The 21,149-nt window shown below is 35.2% G+C and overlaps 1 protein-coding gene across 1 annotated transcript; it reads left to right on the top strand.

Moving 5' to 3' along the window:
* The first annotated feature begins 11,678 nt into the window (after nt 1–11,678).
* Nucleotides 11,679–15,708, top strand: LOC133877308 (mitogen-activated protein kinase 3). The gene is made up of 6 exons (XM_062315561.1): nt 11,679–12,046; nt 12,194–12,323; nt 13,141–13,278; nt 13,394–13,729; nt 14,313–14,496; nt 15,120–15,708. The coding sequence occupies exons 1-6, from the start codon at nt 11,874–11,876 to the stop codon at nt 15,287–15,289; spliced, it is 1,131 nt and encodes a 376-aa protein (XP_062171545.1). The 5' UTR covers nt 11,679–11,873; the 3' UTR covers nt 15,290–15,708.
* The last annotated feature ends 5,441 nt before the right edge of the window (nt 15,709–21,149 follow it).

The following is a 21,149-nucleotide window of genomic DNA, read 5'->3' as shown; positions in this document are numbered from 1 at the left end:
GGTATCTCGATTTTGAGAAAAGACCGAATTAGTATCTCAGTCAAGTTTTCCGACAAAAACTAATCTCCCACCACGTCACTGCCATTTAACACTACTAGGAACACAACATTTGTCACTTGCAACATGTCAGCACCCACATAATTGCCATTTCCCACCAAAATCAGTAAATAACATGGGTATGTGATGTGAAGGTGTTTGAGTGATTTAGCAATTATGTGGATGCTGACATGTCGCAAGGAACATGTGTCGTGTTCCTAGTGGTGCTAAGTGGCAATGACGTGGCGAGTCGTTAGTTTTTGGACGAAAAACTTGATTGAGGTACCAATTCAGTCTTTTCCCAAAACTGAGGTATCATTTGTGATGCAAATTAAAACTTAGGTACCTAAAAATAAAGTTGCCAAAATTCAGGTACCAATAAGGTATTTAACCCTAAATTATATTTGGAAGTTGTCTATCATTCTAAAAGGAGTCAGAAATGGCTATATATACAAATGTTTTCCTTTGGTTTATAGTGCCATTTCTGATATCCTAAATTCGGACTCTAACATTGCTTCTACGCTTCAACCTCCTTCCGGTAGTTGTCGCTGTTCCCAAGTGGAGGTTTAGATGGAGTAGCTTTAATCTGTACCCCTTTAGATTCTGTAATTACCTTGTGCAACCCTTTGACCAGGTCATTTGTTAGACCAATTTCTTACCCTTTGTAATTATTTTAACACTGTTTTAGTTTGTTTTGGGTTTATTGTTAGGGAACCTACTCATTTTTAGTTTATAGAATCGTCAACTCCTTCTTTTCAGCTGAGGAGTGAGAATGATAGTCTTTATAACCATTTTCTTTATTCAGTTAGAAAAAAATAAAAAGAAAAATCCTCGAATTTTCTTGAATATATTGATTTGGCTTAACTGGAATTGAAGTATAATATGTTTGCCCTTTTTAGGATGAATTTTGTCTTACTCTTTGTTAAATAGCTTTGATACTATGTGAAATATATGGAAGAGAGAAGGAGAGAGGAAGAGAATAATGGACTACATTGCATTGAGTAGTCCTGTGCAGATCGGCTGCCTGCAGCCCACCGACCGTCATCGCACTGACACCGAGCCGCCACAGACAACTGGCGGCCGATAGGCGGTACAGATTTTGCCTATCGACGTCGGTTCGGTTGGTTGGCGAAATGGATTCCGGGAAGTCGGTTTTCGCACCAACCGAACCAACATCTTATTTCCTTAAAAAAAAAATTATATAATAAAACAACACCGTTTTGCGTTTACAAAGAGTAAAATACACGCCTTCTTAGTTTAGAAGTTCTCATTGAACTGAATCAGAACTTTGCTCCCTGCATCCTATATATTCATCACTTAGAAAAAAACTCAAAAACCTAGCCTAACTTGAAACTTTCATAAACACGCCTTCTTCGTTCTTCCATTCTCTCTTGCGGTTGCCAAACTCTAAAACTCATTTTCTCTCAATCTCTTGCCGAGCCATGACATAGTTTGAAGGTAAACTTAACAAAAGCCTTTCTTCTTTTATGCTTTATTTCTTCTTCTTCTTCTTTTTTTATTTTTTATTTTTTATTTTTTATTTACATGTATTTGGTATTGAATTTGAAGTTTAACTATGCACACTTTTTAAGACCATCACGTCTTAGGTGTAGGGCTTGAGCTTTGAAAAAACGATTTGTGAGAACACGTCCTAGTCTAGGGCTTCAGAACATATGGCCATGTGAGAACACGTCTTTTTTTTATTTTTTTATTATTATTATAAGTATGTGAGAACACATCTTAGTTTTGATTTGAGAACAACAACAGTGTCATTCCCTATGTGGTTCTTGTTTCTCCAAATCCCACCAGTGATTCGATCAGGCGACCATAGAAAGAGATGGATCATATATTGAAAAGTCTGCGTTAAACTTGTCAGTGCAGCAATGTTTGACTCTAAAAATTCACTATTTCTCGTCCATGTTTCTTGTATTTTACTTTTCTTTTCTTTTAATAATACATGGGTATCATACACAAGACTGACACACCATTGTCTTTGGAGCTGTGCGACGTGGGCATCAACTCAATCACTGGACTTTGGACGTGTGCAAGTCTCAAAGTATTTCTACTTTCCACGCAATGTCAATCACTCATGTAGTGTGTCAAATTGTCAATCTCAAATTGAACTAACTATGAACTAATCATAGCTTTGTGTTAAAAGGCTTAAAGCAGTACATCTTGTGATATTGTGTTAAAATGCTTAAATATTCTTAATTTATTGTTAACCCATGGCTTTGTGTTAAAGCAGTACGACATGTTCTAGCAGTAAATATTGTTAATCAATATTGATCTAATGATTTTTTAAAAAAAAAATTATTTAGCTTTTATTTTATAGCTTATTTTAATGATTTTCTAGTGCATCATGTTTCCCTGTGTACTTAACTGTGCTTTACATTTTTTAATGATATTTTTCTTACTTATATATATATATATATATATATATATATATAGTGTATCAAGTTTGTTTACCATAATAAAGAATACTATTAATTTTTAGTTGTTAATGAATTCTAGATGGATTCACCTCTAGGCACACCTTCATTGGGTAGTGCTTCTTGTCTTCTATCTTCTCCTCTGAACACTCCAGTGACTCCCATAAAGATTGAGGACACCCCAGTAACTCTCACAGAGATTGAGGACGTAGAAACATCTGCTGATGGATCTATGCTAGTTGGTGGTCATGGTTGTGGTGGACGACCACTACTTCCTAGGAAAAAAAGAAATGTTTCAAACAAATCTGTAGCATGGGACCATTTCACTAGAGATAAAAGTACCCCTGATGATGATCCCATGGCACATTGCAATTACTGTGGGACTCTCTATAAATGTCACCCAAAAATCAATGGCACCTCATTTATGCTGTATCATGTGACCTCAAGCCAAAAGTATAAGAGCCTAAATCTAAACAGGATAGGTCTCAATCTAAGTTCACTTTTGGGGCTGGGCAGGGTGGTAGTGGTAACAACCTCATGATTGCCAAGTATTTTGAGAAGGTTATTAGGGAGGCACTTTGTGAAATGATTATTGTTGATGAAATGCCTTTTATGACCGTGGAGGGAAAGGGATTTCAAAAATTACTCAGGGTTCTTGAACCTCGATTTAAGGTTCCTTCTCGATTTACAGTGATGGAGGATTGTGTCAAACTGTATATGAGGGATAAAAACATACTGAAGAACACGTTTTTTACGACTGGTCAAAGGGTTTGCTTGACCACTGACACGTGGACTTCAATTCAGAATATGAATTATATGTGTATCATTGGACATTTCATTGATACTAATTGAAAATATCACAAAAGGATATTAGCATTTCGTCAAGTGACAGATCATAAGGGGCAAACAATTGTAAGGGAATTAGAAGAGTGTTTGGTTGAATGGGGTATTCATAGGATATTGACAATATCAGTTGACAATGCAAGTGCTAATAATACTTCAATTGATTGGTTTAAAAAAATAACTGTGGCCAATAAGGAAGTTGTTTGTCATTATGAGTTTATTCATGTGAGGTGTTCTGCATATATTCTTAATCTAATTGTGCATGAGGGTTTGAAAAACATTGACAATTTAATCATAAAGATCCGAAATATGGTGAATTATGTAAAGTCTTCCCCCCCAAAGATTGGCTCTTTTTAAGTCTTGTGCAGAAAGAAAAAATGTTGAGAGCAATGCTTCCTTGACACTTGATGTTCCCACTAGATGGAATTTTACTTATACCATGTTGGAGGTGGTAGAGAAGTACGAAGGGGCATTTGAACTTATGATAGATGAAGATGGACATTTTTTAAACTATTTGTACGAGGATGGTGCGGGAAAAAGGGGGTTTGGGTTCTCCGACAGATGATGATTGGTATAATATCCGCCACTTTATTAAGTTCTTGCAAGTGTTTTATGATGTTACAATGCAAATCTCTGGTTCCTTGCATTCAACTTTCAACTTATATTTCGATGTACTTTGTTCTGTTTATTCATGTTTGACAGAATATTCTGAAAGTAGTATCCGTTGTTGAATACCATGGCGAACAGAATGAAAGAGAAACATAATAAGTATTGGGGAGATGTTAAAAAGATTAACCTGTTGTTATTTGTGACTAGTTTGCTTGATCTACGTTATAAGATGGCCGGTTTGGAATATTGGTTCCTGCTTAGTTTTGGGGCAGAGAAAGCGGAAATAATTGACTCTCAACTGAAGTGGGTATTGGGTCGGTTATATGAGCACTATGCATGTGGTTCTAAAAATGTTGGAAGTGGGTCTATATTATCAATGATGAAGTGTGGAGTGGTACAACATTAGTTGGTAGTTCTAGGTCTATAACTACTTTTTACAAAATTTCATTCATTTCAGGCGTCTCGAAATTTGATGCAATGTAAGATAAATAGAACAATATTTTTTAGAGGATGTTGAGACACCTAGTTAAAACTTTGATATTTTAATATGGTGGAAGGTAAATTCGACATAGTTTTCAATCCTCGCTGAGATAGCGCGAGATGTATTGACAATTCCAATTACCAAGGTTGCTTCTAAGTCAGCATTTAGCACTGGGGATCGCGTGATAGATCCTTATCGGAGTTTTTTGGCTCCAAAAACAGTTGAAGCTCTTGTATGTACTTAAAATTGGTTGAGATCTTCTCCCATTAGTGCACATGAGTCATACTTGTCTAATGTTGAAGATGAAGAGAGCTACAAGCTTGACTCAGGTAATGGTAACAAAATAAATTTCATATTTTATTAATTGTTTCAATTATTCATTGATTTTATTAATTTATTAAATAATTTCTTGTGGTAGAAAATAGAAATAATGTCCAATTCCGTCATATATGACGCGGAAGGCTTGGAGGATGTACTTTGTCAAATGATGTCTCTTTTTAGGTAATAGTATTTTTTTTTTTACTTAATATTTAGTTTGTAGTATTTTTTTAATTGATCACTATGCTTATGTTTTGATTTTTTTTTTTTTTTTTTTTTTTTTTTTTTTTTTATTATCATTGCAGGTATCAATTGAAAAGAATAGAATGTTGTTTAGTTTAATTTGAAAATTGAAGTGATCAAATCAAATGTTGCTATTTACTATTTAATATGGGCACTAAAGTATTTATTTTGTGTTTTGAGAAGTATGGATAATAAAGTTAAGTTTAATTGTTATATAGTATTTTTGTATTATTTAGAATGTGTTTACGATTTTTATTATTATTATTTTTATTTTTTTTGTTTTTTAAAGTGATGTTTTTTTTTCATGATAACTGTATGGCTTGGTTAGTTGATTCTTATGAATACTGTTTGTGTGTTTTTTTCAAACTCAAGAACCTGATTTTCAAATGTATACTTTTAAAATCTAAGTGAAAATCATGTGCTATAAAGATGTATGTTAATTTAATAATTTATTGCATAGGGTGGCATGTGTGCCGATTATTAAGTATAAAGATTTTAGGGTAAGTAATGTTGCCCTGCCCAGGATAAAACTTTTGTTAGAAAAAAACCTTTTTAGCTGTACCGCATTTCTGATGCACATTATCATAAAAGCATTCCCTTGACCGACAAGCCTAGTGTTGGTATGGGAAGGGAAGGTTTAGGTCATTGACCCAGCGGATTCAAGATGTAAATGAGTCTGCAATTTCCACATTCCAAGCTTCCAAGATTTGCACAGGACTATTGACAAGTCACAGCGAAGAGGATAGGTGTTGAGAGTAGAGCAGGAAATAGGAATTATTGCATTTCATGAGACGGTACTGTTACAACCTACTTTTCTCCATATTACCTATAAAAACTAGTTGCAGCCTACTTAAAAATAAATTATAAAAATTTGTACTCCACCTATTGCATGTGTCTTCGTCTTGAGCCTTGATTAAAAAATTTCACACCGATTTTGCCCTTAAACCTTCATGAGCAGTTCATACCGATTTTGATTGTCCAAGGGTATTTGAGGGAGGCAAAGAAGTTTCTTGAAATGATACGAGTCGTCTTGTGTTTTCACTTGCCAAACAGAATCAGTTTTCACTTTGTCTTCCTCATTTTCGTCTCTCTCATTTGCTCTTTTCAAGCAATAACCAGATCAATGAGCCACTGCTAGCCCATCGCCACCATTGCCATTTGCCACCACTACGTTCAGAACCAGAGACGTGGAAGCCATTTTTCTCGTCGGTCTAACAGCAAAGCCTCCCTTATTTTCGTCTAGCTTTGTAACCGGTTAACCGGTGACGATAACAGTCGAAAGAGACCATGTCGAAAAGAAGTCGGTGAAATTACCGACTTCACCAACAAAGTGAAAACCCCCTACCGTCCCCGATTCCCCCGATACCCACCCCTAGCATTAAGTCTTAATCATATTGTATTACAAGAGACCTTTATATATAAAGAGGCTATGAGTAGTAGACAAGAAACCATAGATTAAACCCTAGAATACATTAGGAAAGAAATAATACTAAAAAGGTAATAAACCCAATAAGGAACATAACGATATTATTATAATATAATACTAGAAAAGTAATAAACCCAATAAGAGATATAGCGATATTATTCTAACATTTCCCTCAAACACAAGGTGTAACGGGGAAAAAAAAAAGGCGAAAGTCGCCGAAAAAGTTGCCAGAGAAGGCCGGAAAGTCACTGGGAAAGGCTAGGAGTCGACAAAAGTTGTCGGAAAATCACCGGGAAAGGCCATAAAATCGACAGAAAAGTCCCCGGGAAAGGCCAAAAGTTGTCGGAAAAGGCCAATAACGACTGATCTTCCATAAATCTGTAGATCTATACCTCGTAAGCATTGAACTGGGATAAAATTTTTCCCATATGAGGCTGCGATGAAGGCGTGAAAGAGATTTTGAGCGGCGGATCGCGGACGATTGAAAAACGAAGGTCACCAAAGGGAGGGCCAAAAAACTTCAAAAACGTTTATTGGAGGCCACAAGACAATGGCTCTGATACTATATAAATAGCTTTGATACTATGTAAAATATATTGAAAAAATATATGGAAGAGAGAAGGAGCAAAAGAGAATAATGGACTACATTGTTTTAAGTCTTAATCTTATTGTATTACAAGAGACCTCTATATATAGAAAGGCTATGAGTTTTAGACAAAAAACTCTAGACTAAACCCTAGAATACATTAGAAAAGAAATAATACTTAAAATGTAATAAACCTAATAAAGAATATAACAGTATTATTCTAATATAATACTAGAAAGGTCATAAATCCAATAAGAAACATATCAATATTATTCTAACACTCTTAATCTCCTAGGTCCATAATAATGATAATTGCATGTGGGAAATCTCCTTCTTTTTTTTTTTTTTTTTTTTTTCAACTTCATCCATCTGACCTATATATTCGGCTATCCCCCCGCCACACGCCACGCCAAGTATTATTTAAGGCAAACAAGTGGACCAATCCGTACGTACAACGACCACCTATTTTCCTGTAGACTTTTTAATTTTTCCTCTTGACTCTTAACTCTTGGTTGAAGGGTCAAAATGAGTGAACCTCTTGCTACGCTACGATTGTGTTTGTGGACTTGGTTTGAAATTTGATGTTTGGCGTTTGAAACTTTGACATTAATGCCAACAAAGTCTACTGACCAATTCAACTCAACATAGCCATTGGTTCTAAATATTTGGAGCTACGAATGTGATTTTAATAAATCCTTTCAAAACTCACTATTTTTTTTTTTGAACAGAAGAAACTTCTCTCATATAATTCTGAAAAAATACATCAATATTGATCCAAAAGAAGGATCTTAGGGAAGCGGTTGCTCCCTAAAAACAATGTTATTTGAAGAAGCCACCTTAGCTAGATTGTGGGCTGCTATGTTACATGCGCGTGGAATAGCTTGGAACGTCGTTGATCGAAAATGTTGCAGCTCCATCTGAATGCTTTCTATGAAATGACCTATTTTAGAAAAACACGGGAGATCTGTCGTTAACTCATTGACCACTTGAGCCGCATCCCCTTCAAAAATTATATCCCAAAAACCCACTTCTTTGCTGAACTGCACAGCTTATAGAGTTGTCATAATCTCCACTATTTTTGGGTCCGTTCTTCCTAGTTGCGTTATGCTTCTTGCTCCCATACAAAGGCCTTAACTATCTCTTGTTATGATTCCCAAACCGACCCAATCCTTAGCCACATTAATTGACGCATCCAATTCACTTTGATCACACCATTTGGAGGAGGTAACCATCTGCTTTGTTTGCTATTCTCCTCCTCAGGCCTCTCTACAAGCTGGGACGAATCGAGGACTTTCAAATTGCACCTTCTGAATTCCTGCCATGACTTTGTGGCTTCATTGAATACTACGTTTGGGTGTTCAAAACGCTGCTCGAAAATCCATGCATTCCTCCGTAACCAAATTTGTCTTGCTGTGACTGCCATTAGCTCCGCTTTATCCTTTGTACATTGTTCCAGACAGTAAGCAAAAAGGCCATGGAAATTATATATTGCAAAACAGAATTTTTGGAAACAAGAGGAAGAACACCCCCAAACGACTTTGGCCGTTGGACATGACCATAAAGCATGGAGGGCATCATCTTCTTCTACTTCACAACAAGGATAGACTTTTATCTCAATGGCCTTCCTTCTAAATAGATTCCGTCTGGTAAGGAGAACTTCATTACATGCTCTACAAATGAACATGTTAACCACGTTAGGAACCCCTAAGGCCCATATTTTCTTCCAAGTGTCTTTTTCCTTCCCTGAATTAGAGCATTGTCCCCCTTTTAACACGTCCAGCTCCACTCCCAAATGGTAAGCACTACGTACCAAAAAATCTCCATTCACAGTCCCTCTCCAAATTAATTTATCCTTAGGCAAGAAAGAATTTAAAGGAATACTTGAAATAACTTTGGCTTCCCCACCTCCCCGAATTCTGCATGTAGGTGGTCCACGTTCCATTTCCTCAAATCATGGTCTATTAATTCTGCCACTGTACAGTTATCATTCATACTTCTTGGGATAGACTGACAGGGTAGGTGGAAGGAGTTAGTAACTATTTTTCACCCTAAATCTTAATCGATCGACCATCCCCCACCTTCCACAATAGACCTTCATGTAAAAGCTCCTGAGCATAGAAGATGCTCCTCAAGGCATACGACGGTTTAGACCCTAGTTGTGCTTCGCGAAACGAATAGTGAGGGAAATATTAGTTAATTAATTGAATTCATCATTTTTTATTAGCTTAAATTTTTGAGATAAATAATTATTTAATAGGATATCAGAAAGTATGTAATAGGTCATAGGTTTAAATCTTGACTCTACACCCAACCTCTCATTTCAATAAAATATTTCATGTGTTAGGAAGAATTAAATTCAATTTTTCCTATTAATTTGAACTTTTAAAATTAGTGATAATTTAACATCTTTTAAAGAGTTTTTTTTTTTTTTTTTTGGGTCATGAATTGTTGCATCTGATCTTATTCCTACATCGTCAATGTGAACTCAACCCAACATTACACTGAAGTTTCTATTATATGCGGGGACTTCAATTTCAAACCTTTTGTTTTTGTTTTTTTTCCTAATTGACTTCAATTTCAAACTTGATGTTAAGAGTACTTTGAGACTTCGACATTACTTGCATGAAAGTTTTCTTTCAAATAAGAGCATTAATAGCAGGTTTTCTTAGATTTTCTTTAATTTTAAGGAATCAAGCTTTTTTTTTTTGTTTCAATATTCAAATCAATTTCACAATATATATATATATATATATCACTTTCTTATACTATTTAAATACTCATTTAAATCAATGCTAGGGGAAGGAGAGAGTAAGGAGAAAGTATTTTTATTTATTGTTTTAATAAAATAAGGATTGTGTAGCACTTTAAATTCCCTTGGTTTAGGGGACACAAATGGAGTTTGCTGCAGGTAGTCAGGTAGTCTTTTGACTCTTTTAAGAGTTTTTTCTACATTTAAAAAAGAAAATGAAATTTAGAGAATATGAATAAGATCAATATCACTGTCCAATTTAACTGAATGTAACCCTCGGTTCTAAATATTTTGAGCTAGGAGTCTAACTTTAAATCTTACCAAAACTTACATTTGTATTTATAAAATAATCAATGAACTAATAACCCTTGTTTAATGTGTCTGTCAATTTTTTACACGATTTGCGTATTTGATACTAACCCAACATAAAATTAGTGAGTTAGGACTGAGAGGTCTAACACCTTTAATTGATTAGGTCGGATATGTAAGAGTTGATTTATGCTCCGTTTGTTTCGGCGTAAAATGATTTCTGAAAAATGATTTCAGCATTTTTCGGTGTTTGGTAGGGGCGAAAATAATAGTCAACCGAAAAATAATTTCTGTTTGACCAAAAATGTTTAGTAAATTTCGGGAAATGATTTACGTTTTTTAAAAGCGTAAATCGTTTTCCGAAAACGCCAGACGCAGTCGATCTATTTTAAACGGCACAGTCGACCTTTACGTTCAAGCAGCCGACCATCATCGAAATATTGCCAGTATCGGAATCCGACAACATCCGGTTAATGTCGCCGGAATCTGGCGACGGAATCTGGCCACCTTTGCCGGAATCCAGTCAGCCAGATTCCGGCGACCAATCTGACCGGAATCCAGCCATCTGACCAGATCCGGCCAGATGGCCGGATTAAAGTCGGATTCCGGCCGGCTGGTCGGATCTAGCCAGAGAGGCCGGTTCCCAGATTCGGACGAAACTGTCCGGATTCCGGCCTTTATCTCGAATTCTAGCTATATTAGTCGGAACCAGGTAAAAATGGTCAGAATCTTGTCGGTCAGTGACCGAATCTCGTCATCGATGATTTTTATATTATTTTATATTAATATTTATATGTTTTGAATAAAAATTAATTTTTATAGGTTAATATGATTGAATGAAAATATGAAAAATATTTGTGATTTTCTGTACGGGCCAAACACCGAAAAATGCTTTCGGCGAAAAATATTTTTCAGAAAAATGACTTCTCTGAAACCATTTTATGACAGAAACCATTTTACGTCGAAACAAATGGAGCATTATATAGTCTTATATATCCATACATCGACCTTATTTTGTTACATTGTTATCTCCCTATCACAGTTTTTCATGTGTAATACACCTAATATATCTCTTAAGGTGTTGGTCCTAAATTGAGCAATCATAAGGTAACCCAATTTTAGGTGTGGTTGGCTGTTTAAAAAAAAAAAAAAAAAAAAAAAAAACGCTTCCCTTTGGATCTTTGTCAGGACATCCAAACATATCAAAACGACGTGTCTAAGTTCGATAATTGATCTCCCTTTGACTGTCTTAGTCCAAATTACAGGTGGCTCAATTATCCGTGATACAAATTTGACCGCACAATATTTGCATATAATTAATTAATTAATTAATTAATTATTATTATTATTTTGACTAAATTGACCGCTAGATTACTACTCCGTACATTTCATTCTTTCAATCTGACGGTTCATAATCCTATACACATTTATCACATCTTTGAGCTCTGAGTAGACGCACTCAAAGCTAACCCACTACTTACTGCCTATAAAATTATCCCACGTTTTGTTGACCTTTAAGTTATCCAAACCCAAAAATAAACTATTATAAGAAAAAGATGGCCGTTGAAAAGATTGAACAAACACCAACCGTCGATCCAAGGCGGCTGGAATCTCAGCCCTCCGATCCCGTTTAACGCGTTCTTCTCTCTCTCTCTCTCTCTGTGTCGCGCGTCTTCCCATCCCCTTCCTTGAATCTACTCCGAACTCAGACAATCGAAAGCACTCTTTTAAGACTCTCGCTTTAAAACCTCTCTCTTTCCCTTTGAATTCTTCGTCCTCATACTCGTTCCTCAACTCCCACAGCGACAAGTCTCACACAGAGAGAGAGAGAGAGAGAGAGAGAGATGGCTGACGTCAGCCATAATTCGGCCACGGGTCAGTTCTCCGAATTCCCGGCGATTCCGACGCACAGAGGGCAGTTTGTCCAGTACAACATCTTCGGGAATCTGTTCGAGATCACGGCCAAGTACCGCCCTCCGATCATGCCGATTGGTCGCGGCGCGTACGGAATCGTCTGGTACTTGATCAGATTTCTTGTTCTTTTTTTTTTTTTTTTTTTTTTTTTTTTTTTAATTATTTTTTAGATTTTAGTGGTTGGATTGTAATTTAACTTGGTTTCTGGGGTCGGTTTTTTTTTTTTTTTTTTTTGTTTTGTTTTGTGAAGCTCGGTGCTGAATTCGGAGACGAAAGAGATGGTCGCGATGAAGAAAATAGCGAACGCCTTTGATAACCACATGGACGCCAAGCGTACGCTTAGGGAGATTAAGCTGCTTCGTCATTTCGATCATGAAAATGTAAGGGCGAAAAATTGTCGTCTTAATAAGTTTGCTTCAAGTTCTGGGCTTTTTCTAGCACTGTCCCTACTTAATTTACAGTTTGTTCAGTTGGCGCGTGTTTTTGTAGGGCTATTCTTGTAAATTTATGGTTTATGCTCACCTTAATTTTGTTACGCTAATCTAGCTAAAACAGTGAAAATCACCAAGTAAAAATATGTGTATTCTCAAGTTCTTATTTGGTAATGAAAATCATAATTGGTGTGAAATATAAGTATTATTCGTCTAAAATTGAATGATTATTTTTACTGCCTTTTCATTGAATAATATATAGCAATTCTCTTTTCTAATTAAAGAAATTTATTCTGAACGGCTCGAGTTTGATCAGATTTTGCAATGGATGGTTTTCAATTTAGGTGTGGTGATTCACACTACACAATTAGATCTCATCAACCTTGCATAGCCTTGTTAAGATAACCCCATTTCCTCTTTTGTACCCTTTTGTTTATATTTTGTTTTCTATTACAAGATATGATATGTACTCATCTCTGATTAGCCATACATTTAATACAACTAAAATTAGAGTAGCACTTTCAGGAGAATGTAAGTTCAAACTTGTATGAGGGCTTGCTTCAATAAATGCAACACAAAACACTTCTACGTTTATCAACTTTAATTGTAGCACAAGAAAGTTGAAGTTAGGCTCTATTTGATGTTTAATACATGCACATTCATCTTGAGCACAAGTTAGAGGTTTGGACTTTAATAGATTCAATATATGACTGTCTTGTATTAGTATCAGATTTTTGAAAGCTAAAATCATCTGCATGTAATACAGGTCGTAGCTATAAGAGATGTTATTCCTCCGCCTTTACGGAGAGAATTTACTGATGTTTACATTGCCACGGAGCTCATGGATACTGATCTTCACCAAATAATTCGCTCCAATCAAGGTTTATCAGAGGAGCACTGTCAGGTACCATGCGTCACTTTTGAGTCTAACAATGATATAGCACCTGAACAGTCTGAATGATGAGCTTATTTTTTTATTTGTTTTTGAACTGACATTAGTCTATGATGATACTTTGCAGTACTTCTTGTATCAGATTCTTCGAGGGCTCAAGTTTATACATTCTGCCAATGTTATTCATAGGGACCTGAAACCCAGCAACCTCTTGCTGAATGCTAATTGCGATCTTAAGATATGCGATTTTGGTCTTGCTCGTCCGACTGCAGAGAACGATCAGTTCATGACTGAATACGTTGTCACCAGATGGTACAGGGCACCTGAGCTACTCTTGAACTCTTCAGATTACACGGCTGCCATTGATGTGTGGTCTGTGGGCTGCATCTTTATGGAGCTTATGAATAGAAAGCCTTTGTTTCCAGGAAAAGATCATGTGCATCAGATGCACTTATTGATAGAGGTAAGAGAAATTAAGCACATCGATCACAATAGAAATTGTGGTTTTCAGCGAGCTAATTTCAACTTCATTACGTATTTTGTTTTGGTCATAAGATTTCTCGAGTACTGGATCAAGTTCTAGAATAAGTAATAATATAACTTAATAGACTTATTATAACAAATGTTCTGCTCTGGTTTTAGTGTTTTGTTAAAGGTGTTCCATGGATGTACTTTAAGTATTATAATAAACCAACAATACAAAATATACAAAAACTCTTCCATCTTTAAGATCCAAAATCTGATTATACTTCTATTTTAAACATTTCTATGGGTCTTCTTGAACTATTATAGACATATAGGTGAACTGCATTTCCTTCAGATTGCTCAGCTTCTTTGCTTCTATGAGTTGGCTATTTAGTTTATATGTGTTAATGTATATTCATGTGTTTAATGATTGATTCAAAAGTTTCAGAGTATTTAACTAGTAATAGAATTGGTTAACTAATATTTCCTTTCTCTTTAATTTGATATTGAATGCATTATGAATTTATTTTTTGAAAGTTCTCTGCTGTAAATATGCTTATACATGCCATTATTTTTTGTAGCTTCTTGGAACACCAACTGAGTCTGATCTTGGGTTTGTTCGGAATGAGGATGCAAGAAGATATATTCGCCAACTCCCTTCACACCCTCGACAGTCATTAGCCATGGTTTTCCCACATGTTCATCCTTTGGCCATTGATCTCATAGATAAAATGTTGACATTTGATCCTGCTAAAAGAATTACTGGTAATTTTACTATACCAAGTTAATAATTTTCTATAATTTACTGGACAGCTGAAATTCATTGATAGTTAATTATTGTATCGGTGTAGATGCGAAATTTCCGCCAATCACCTTAAAAAATAAAGGCATGTATATCAGCAGCTATAGTATCTAGGCCATTGACTACATCCAGAATTGCCATATCAGACTCCTCAAACACTGAAGAGTGCATTTTTGTTTACTTAAAACGTGCTATAGGACTTCTGAATTTCTTCATTTCATAATTCAGTTATTGAACTTTTGTTTTTTGTCCCCGGTTAAGGAACCCATTAAGACTTGTCCCTTTCTTCACTATTTCACAGAGAAACTCAAACATGCATGCATAAACTTTTATAAGTTTTCAGAATTACACATTTAAATCCGTTTCATCTCTAGATCTGTGAAACTTTAGTGCTTGATCGACACCACGAGTGTTGTAATGTGACACTCTAATAAGCATCAACAGATCATATATGAACAGAAATCTCTCAGTCTGTAGTCATTATGCTTTCATATATGGAGTTGAATTATAGTGCAGCAGACATGCCTCCAAGTTCATGCTATCCTTAATGTACTTATTTCTAACGCAACATTTTGTCTCTGGACAGTTGAAGAAGCATTGGCCCATCCTTACTTTGCAAGATTGCATGACGTAGCTGATGAACCAGTCTGCCCAGAGCCATTTTCCTTTGACTTTGAGCAGCAACACTTCGGAGAGGAGCAAATGAAGGAAATGATTTACCAGGAGGCCTTGGCGCTCAACCCAGAGTACGCATAAATAAAGAACAGTATTTGGTTTTATCTCATAAGTTGGTAACCCTGTTAGTTACTGTGATCAAAGTATTGCAAGTAGCAATCTAATGGGTCAGACATTGAACAACAGAGTTTGTCCTATTTCATCTGTATAATTACCTCGGTGGGTTTGCCTATATATTACGCAAATGATTGCCCATCAGTTGTACTAGGCCTCTAAATTTAATTTTGAGGTCGGTCCACTAACAATCTTTTTTTTTTTTTTTTTTTTTTTTTTCCTTTAATTTTTTTATTTCTTTTTTCCTTGTGACACACCCCTTGTATGTTGCATAGATGTGCTTGTATTTTAATTCGATCTGTCTTTGCTAAATCTGTATTTTGTGTGGCAGATTGAATTGATTGTAACTCAGATTGAATGATAATTACCTATTGTTTTGTTCGTCATATCACAGTTAGTGCCACCAGCCAAATGTCTTTCTTTTTTCTTTTTATTTTTTTTATTTACTATTATCTATTTATTTTTTTCCTCTTTTATATCACTCTGTTTTAGCTCTCCAACTTGAATTGTTTTCTACTAATTGTTTTCTCCAGAAGTAATACTTTCTTTGTACTCATGGTACTACTAGTATTATCGAATTACATTTGTATCACTTCTAATATTTATATTACTCAATATTATATTACAATTTGTTATTATCTTTTATGCAAATATGCAAGAAGGATAATAGGACAATAAATGGTAGAAAAATAGTACTACTTTTACCACAATCCTCTTTACAAACTCACGTAACACTCTATATAATTAAGTATCACATCAGTCACGTGGACTGTCACATTAATTTGTAAGAGGCTTGTAGTAAAAGTTATAGTACTTTTAGCAAAAGTCAAAGTGGTAAATCTACTGTTATTGTTGGAAGGGATTATTTTTAATAAAGTGTATTAACAAGAGTAAGAATGATCACATTTTAACATATGTATACCTTGTTGAAGGAATCATTCTACACGTCATCAACATAAAAAAGGTGTAGGTTTTATGTGCACCCTTGATTGTTTTGGTAAAATATTAGATTGTATAAAAGAACCTTCATATATCTAAAACTTAAAAAAAAAAAAAAAAAAAAAAAAAAAAAACACAAATAAGGTTTATTTTAAGCAGTGAAAAGGGAGTAAAAAAGAAAAAAAGAAAAAAGAAGAAGAAGAGCATGGTCGGAATTTAGATTAAAAACTAAACCAAACAAGCCAAAAGAAAAGAAAAAAGAAGTAACACTGAAAAAATGAAAATGAGGAACTCATTTTTGTATCTAATTATGTATAACTTCATGGCAATGGTTAGGCATGACTGCTGCTATAGCTCACATGATAGTAGTCGTTACATGTAAAACTCTCCTGCTATAGACCCATCACTCTTGTCAGCAACACAAGTGGTGCAATGCTATGCCAATTTCTCGTAGATGATTTTTTATTTTTTTTTCCACAACTTAGGAGCACTTTTAATGGATTATCTATTTGAAACTTTAACCTAGAATAGATAACAAAAGTGCTAAAAAGAGACTCCATCGGCTTATGTATTCTAACTCTAAAATAAATTTTTCTTAATTCCATAAATAGTGCAACTACAAGTAGAGTTTTACTATTCACTTATTTATTTATTTTATTTTTTATCTCCACCTTTTCCGCTTTGTTTTTTCCTTTTTCCCTCCACCACAACACGTTCTTCCTTTTTCTTTTTCTTTTTTTTCTTCCTTTATAGTGGAAATCTAAGGAAAAGTGTGTAAAGTAGTGGAGTGATCAAGCGGGACCCACGTGGAAAAAAAATACTATAATGAAAAAAATTAATGAAAAATAATATAGAGTTAAGAATATATAATTGAATGTATAGTGCATTTTAAAACTCATTAGCTAAATTAGATAAAATGGATTTTGATTAGCTATTCTAGATTGAAAAACACATAAGCCATTGGGAGTGCTCTTAGTAGCCGTCACTAAAACCACCACAATAGTCTATCTGTATATCAGATTATCATAGCCGCTGCTACTTACAGTTTATAGTAGCAGTTTTTTGATGGCTGCTATTAGGGGTGAAAATGCGGGCCAGATAATAATCACCCACATCCTCTATTCGCACTTATTTGCTATCTGCTATCAATACATGAGGATGTGGACGCGGTTAACAAAAACTAGGGAAATGCTCTACTTTCCAAAATTTTATCTCCAAAAGTGATTCCCAAATGATGTGTCATTATTCCATGAGATGATGACACATTTCCCAAAATGATAAATCACATGAGATTGTGACACATTATTTGAAAACCCAATTTGGAAAAAAAATTTGAAATGTGTAGCACTTCTCCAAAAACTAATATCCGCATATGCAGATGCAGATAGTGGTTTTAGGCAATGCGTGTGTGTGTATATATATAATTAAATTCACAAAAACAACATTATTTTGAATTTGGTAAGTTTATGACCTTTAGGTTATGTTAGATTTTTTTTTTTTACTATCATCTCAAAGTCATACCTAATTACATTTACATTTTTTCTTTTCTTTTCTTTGGTAATCAAAATCTCAATTATTCTATGAGACAATCACCCTCTATGATTGATAATTGCGAATTGTATAACAAGCTAAATCTTAATTTATTTAAGCTGGGATATAGTAATAATTGCATTATTTAATCTTGTGTATAGATTTAGATAGTAATCCAAAACGTTTATTACCACATATGGGAATAGCGGATAATGACCTCATTTGATAATCGTAATAACCGTGCAGATGTAGATAGAAATCATATAATGCAGATGCAGATATTGCTAATAATCGTATCCGCATTTTTACCCGTAGCTGCTATTGATAGTTTGTAGCCACGGTCATGCAAATCGTTATTATAGACTATCTTAGTTACTTGTGAATACCACTACAAACTTCAAACTATCTATCGCAATGGTTCCTAGTCGCCGCCAATATATAGTCAATTATTGCCACCAAACTCGTTGTTATTGACAGTCTTTTGAAATGATCATTAGTCTGCCATTATTAATTTATTACTAACCACCAAGCCTATTACTCACTTTACTATTATTTAATGTATGATTTAACCTCTCAGTTACTCACACTTGATATATTATGTTAGGTTTTTAGTTGTGTTGGCAAATTTGATGTCAAAACATGATATTTGGGTCGTAATGTTTACGTCTTGAGTTAGGGTGGAGTCGATGTCAAATGTTAGTTCAAGAGAAGTTTGAAATTAAAGAATTCAAGATTCGAATGATGTACGATTGTAGCTCGATAGATCAAACCATTGTGACAAGTTCTCATACAAATTTTTGAGAGATTAGATTGCTCCCACGATCTATCAAGGAATATACATCAAGTGTTATACTGAAACTCAAGGAACTTGATTGACACTTCGATCAAACACATGCAATCCTGAAACCCTAATGTTCGATCGATTAAAGTGGCTGCAAAAACAGTTTTAATTTTTAGCTGACTTACTTGTTTAAAGCCAAGTTTCAACCTACCAATATAATTCTATAAAGGCACGGATTTCAATTAGAGAGGGTATGACCATTACATACACTTTGAGAGAGAACCTAAAGACTTTGAGCTTGCACAAATATTAATCATCTCCTTGTTTGTTACCATTAAACCATAGAAAAAAAAAAAGCGTGTAAATTTACTATGAATATTAAAACATCCATCTTAGCAAAATTGGCCTGCTCAACCCCTCTCTACAGTTCCTTGTACGCCAAACCCCTTTGCTTAGGGATTTGACAGGGGATAAATCCACCAATGGGGCCACACATTCACGTAAAAATGTACTTTGGTGTATTGTGCCAATTCGATAATAAACATTTCTTTTATTGTCATGATTTCCAATAACCTTTATACATATATTTATAAAAATATTTTACCACTTATGCCTTTTTTTCTTTTTCTTTTCTTTCCTTTATACGTAACGTGAAATTCATACATAACATAAGCCGTTATTGAAATATATAATGCATCATTCGGAAACAATATTCATAAAACAGCCCACACCGCACATTTCATGTGTCAAAATATTTTCATATATTTCATAATGCTCAAAAGGTAACCTAAACTCTGCTGTCAGTTCTATGAGTAAAAGTATTTGTGAAACCTTTCTCTTTAGAGGGAGCGCTTAGAGAGAAAGAGAGAGAGAGAGAGAAGCCTGTGAATCTGGTTTTCACCGGGAGGGGGTGGCCTTGCGCCTCCCTCCTCCTGGTGATGATTTTTCCTTTGCCTCCTCATGAGCTAGAGTAGTTTTTGTTACTCCTGGTTGTTCCAGTGGGGATAGATTTTTCCCAACCATTAAGGTTGTGGAGCTTTTGTTCCTCTCGGATAGATCTGGTGGTGACTGTGATTCTCCTAGCTTTAGAGCTATGGAGTTTGTTTATTTGCTTTGTTTTCGTTTTCTTCCTCTTTTTTAGTAGATCGGAAGGCTGGAGATGGTTTTGAGGAGTGACCTTTGCATGTGTTTCCGGTTTCTTTCAAGCTAGATCTACAACGTTTCGCCGGAGACCTTGAGACACGACCCGCTCCGCTATGTTCGCCGTCTGCTTATGAAGCCACCATCTCAACCACCGGCGGTGTCAGGCCTTAACGCGCGGAGCGTGGTCCTCACGTCCCGAGGGTGACCTACGCGTGTGAGAGCCACGCTCCACTTTTCCGGCTGGGTTTTGGGGGGTTTCATGTTGGTGGGGTGTTTGACGGCAGCAGGGGAGATCCGGGGGTGGCTGGACGGTTTTCTTCCTCCAGCAGTTTCTGGGCTTCTGTGATCTGTGCTTTTTATCATTATGTATATTCTTGTCTATTCACAGTTTACCTTTGTAATGGACTGTAAATTATTTGGGCATTTTAGGTGGCTTGTAAGTTAGACCAGACTCTCTCATTTTAGTTGGTTTGTGCTTCAGTGTATAGAGATGACCCAATTGTATGTTCTTGTAATTTTAGTTTATTGCTTAGGTAGCTGCTTTAAGCTAGGAATTGTTCTTAGTTTAGTAGTTAGGGATTCTGTATCTCTATTCACTACCTTGGGCCTACGGGCGTGTTTGTAGTTTTTAGACTGGATGTTTGCCTTCGGGCTATTGTATTTGCCTTCGGGCTTGGTATTAATGAAAGTTCCAGTTCTGTTCAAAAAAAAAAAAAAAAAAAAAAAAAAAAAAAAACAAGAAGGTAACCTAAACTTTTCTTTGAAAACTTTGCATAACACATAAAATGCATCGAGTCATCATTCATAAACAGACTAGCACAAGTGTAACTTGCTTACCGCAATTGCATGAATCCTTTTATACTTCGCTTCAGTGTGTTGTTCCTTTACTTGTGATAATTTCGTTCCAAATGCTCATCTTGAATTCTCACTCCTTCCAAAAACTAGGGTTAGACCTAACCCTCTAAGAACCCTCAACACTTGGCCTCATTTTTCTTTTATCCCTCAAATATTTATTGGACTTATGGTCCTAACCTAATTCTCCAAAATCCTTAAAATACATGATCCTTCCACGTAGCCTGGCCCAACAATTAAAACTTATTTAAATAATTGTATAACATCAAATGTCCAAGACTTACTTTTTTAATACTTTTGTATTATTCTAATTAGCACATATGCCTAAAAAATTTCTATTTTGAGTTTTTAAACTTACAATAGCAGTTGTCAAAATTACCAAATTACCCTCGATTCTTATACATTCAAATATATCAAAAGGGTTACTTATCACATTTTAAATCCTTAACCTCCAAGAAACTTAGTGGTCAAATGGCCATATTGCATGCCCCTCCACTCAAATCTTCTAGTTTTATAAAACTTAATTCTAAAAATTATTTTTATTAATTGTAGTGATTCTACATATTATACCCCATCTTATTG

This window comes from Alnus glutinosa, chromosome 9 (assembly GCF_958979055.1).
Source record: "Alnus glutinosa chromosome 9, dhAlnGlut1.1, whole genome shotgun sequence".
Lineage (NCBI taxonomy): Eukaryota > Viridiplantae > Streptophyta > Magnoliopsida > Fagales > Betulaceae > Alnus > Alnus glutinosa.
Note: the sequence above shows the minus strand (reverse complement) of the source record. Positions and strands in the feature narration are given on the sequence as shown.

Coding starts and splice junctions, on each gene's coding strand:
- LOC133877308 (XM_062315561.1), top strand. CDS start 11,874: ATGGCTGACGTCAGCCATAATTCGGCCACGGGTCAGTTCTCCGAATTC. Junction 13,279..13,393: donor TATCAGAGGAGCACTGTCAG/GTACCATGCGTC, acceptor GATACTTTGCAG/TACTTCTTGTATCAGATTCT. Junction 14,497..15,119: donor TCCTGCTAAAAGAATTACTG/GTAATTTTACTA, acceptor GTCTCTGGACAG/TTGAAGAAGCATTGGCCCAT.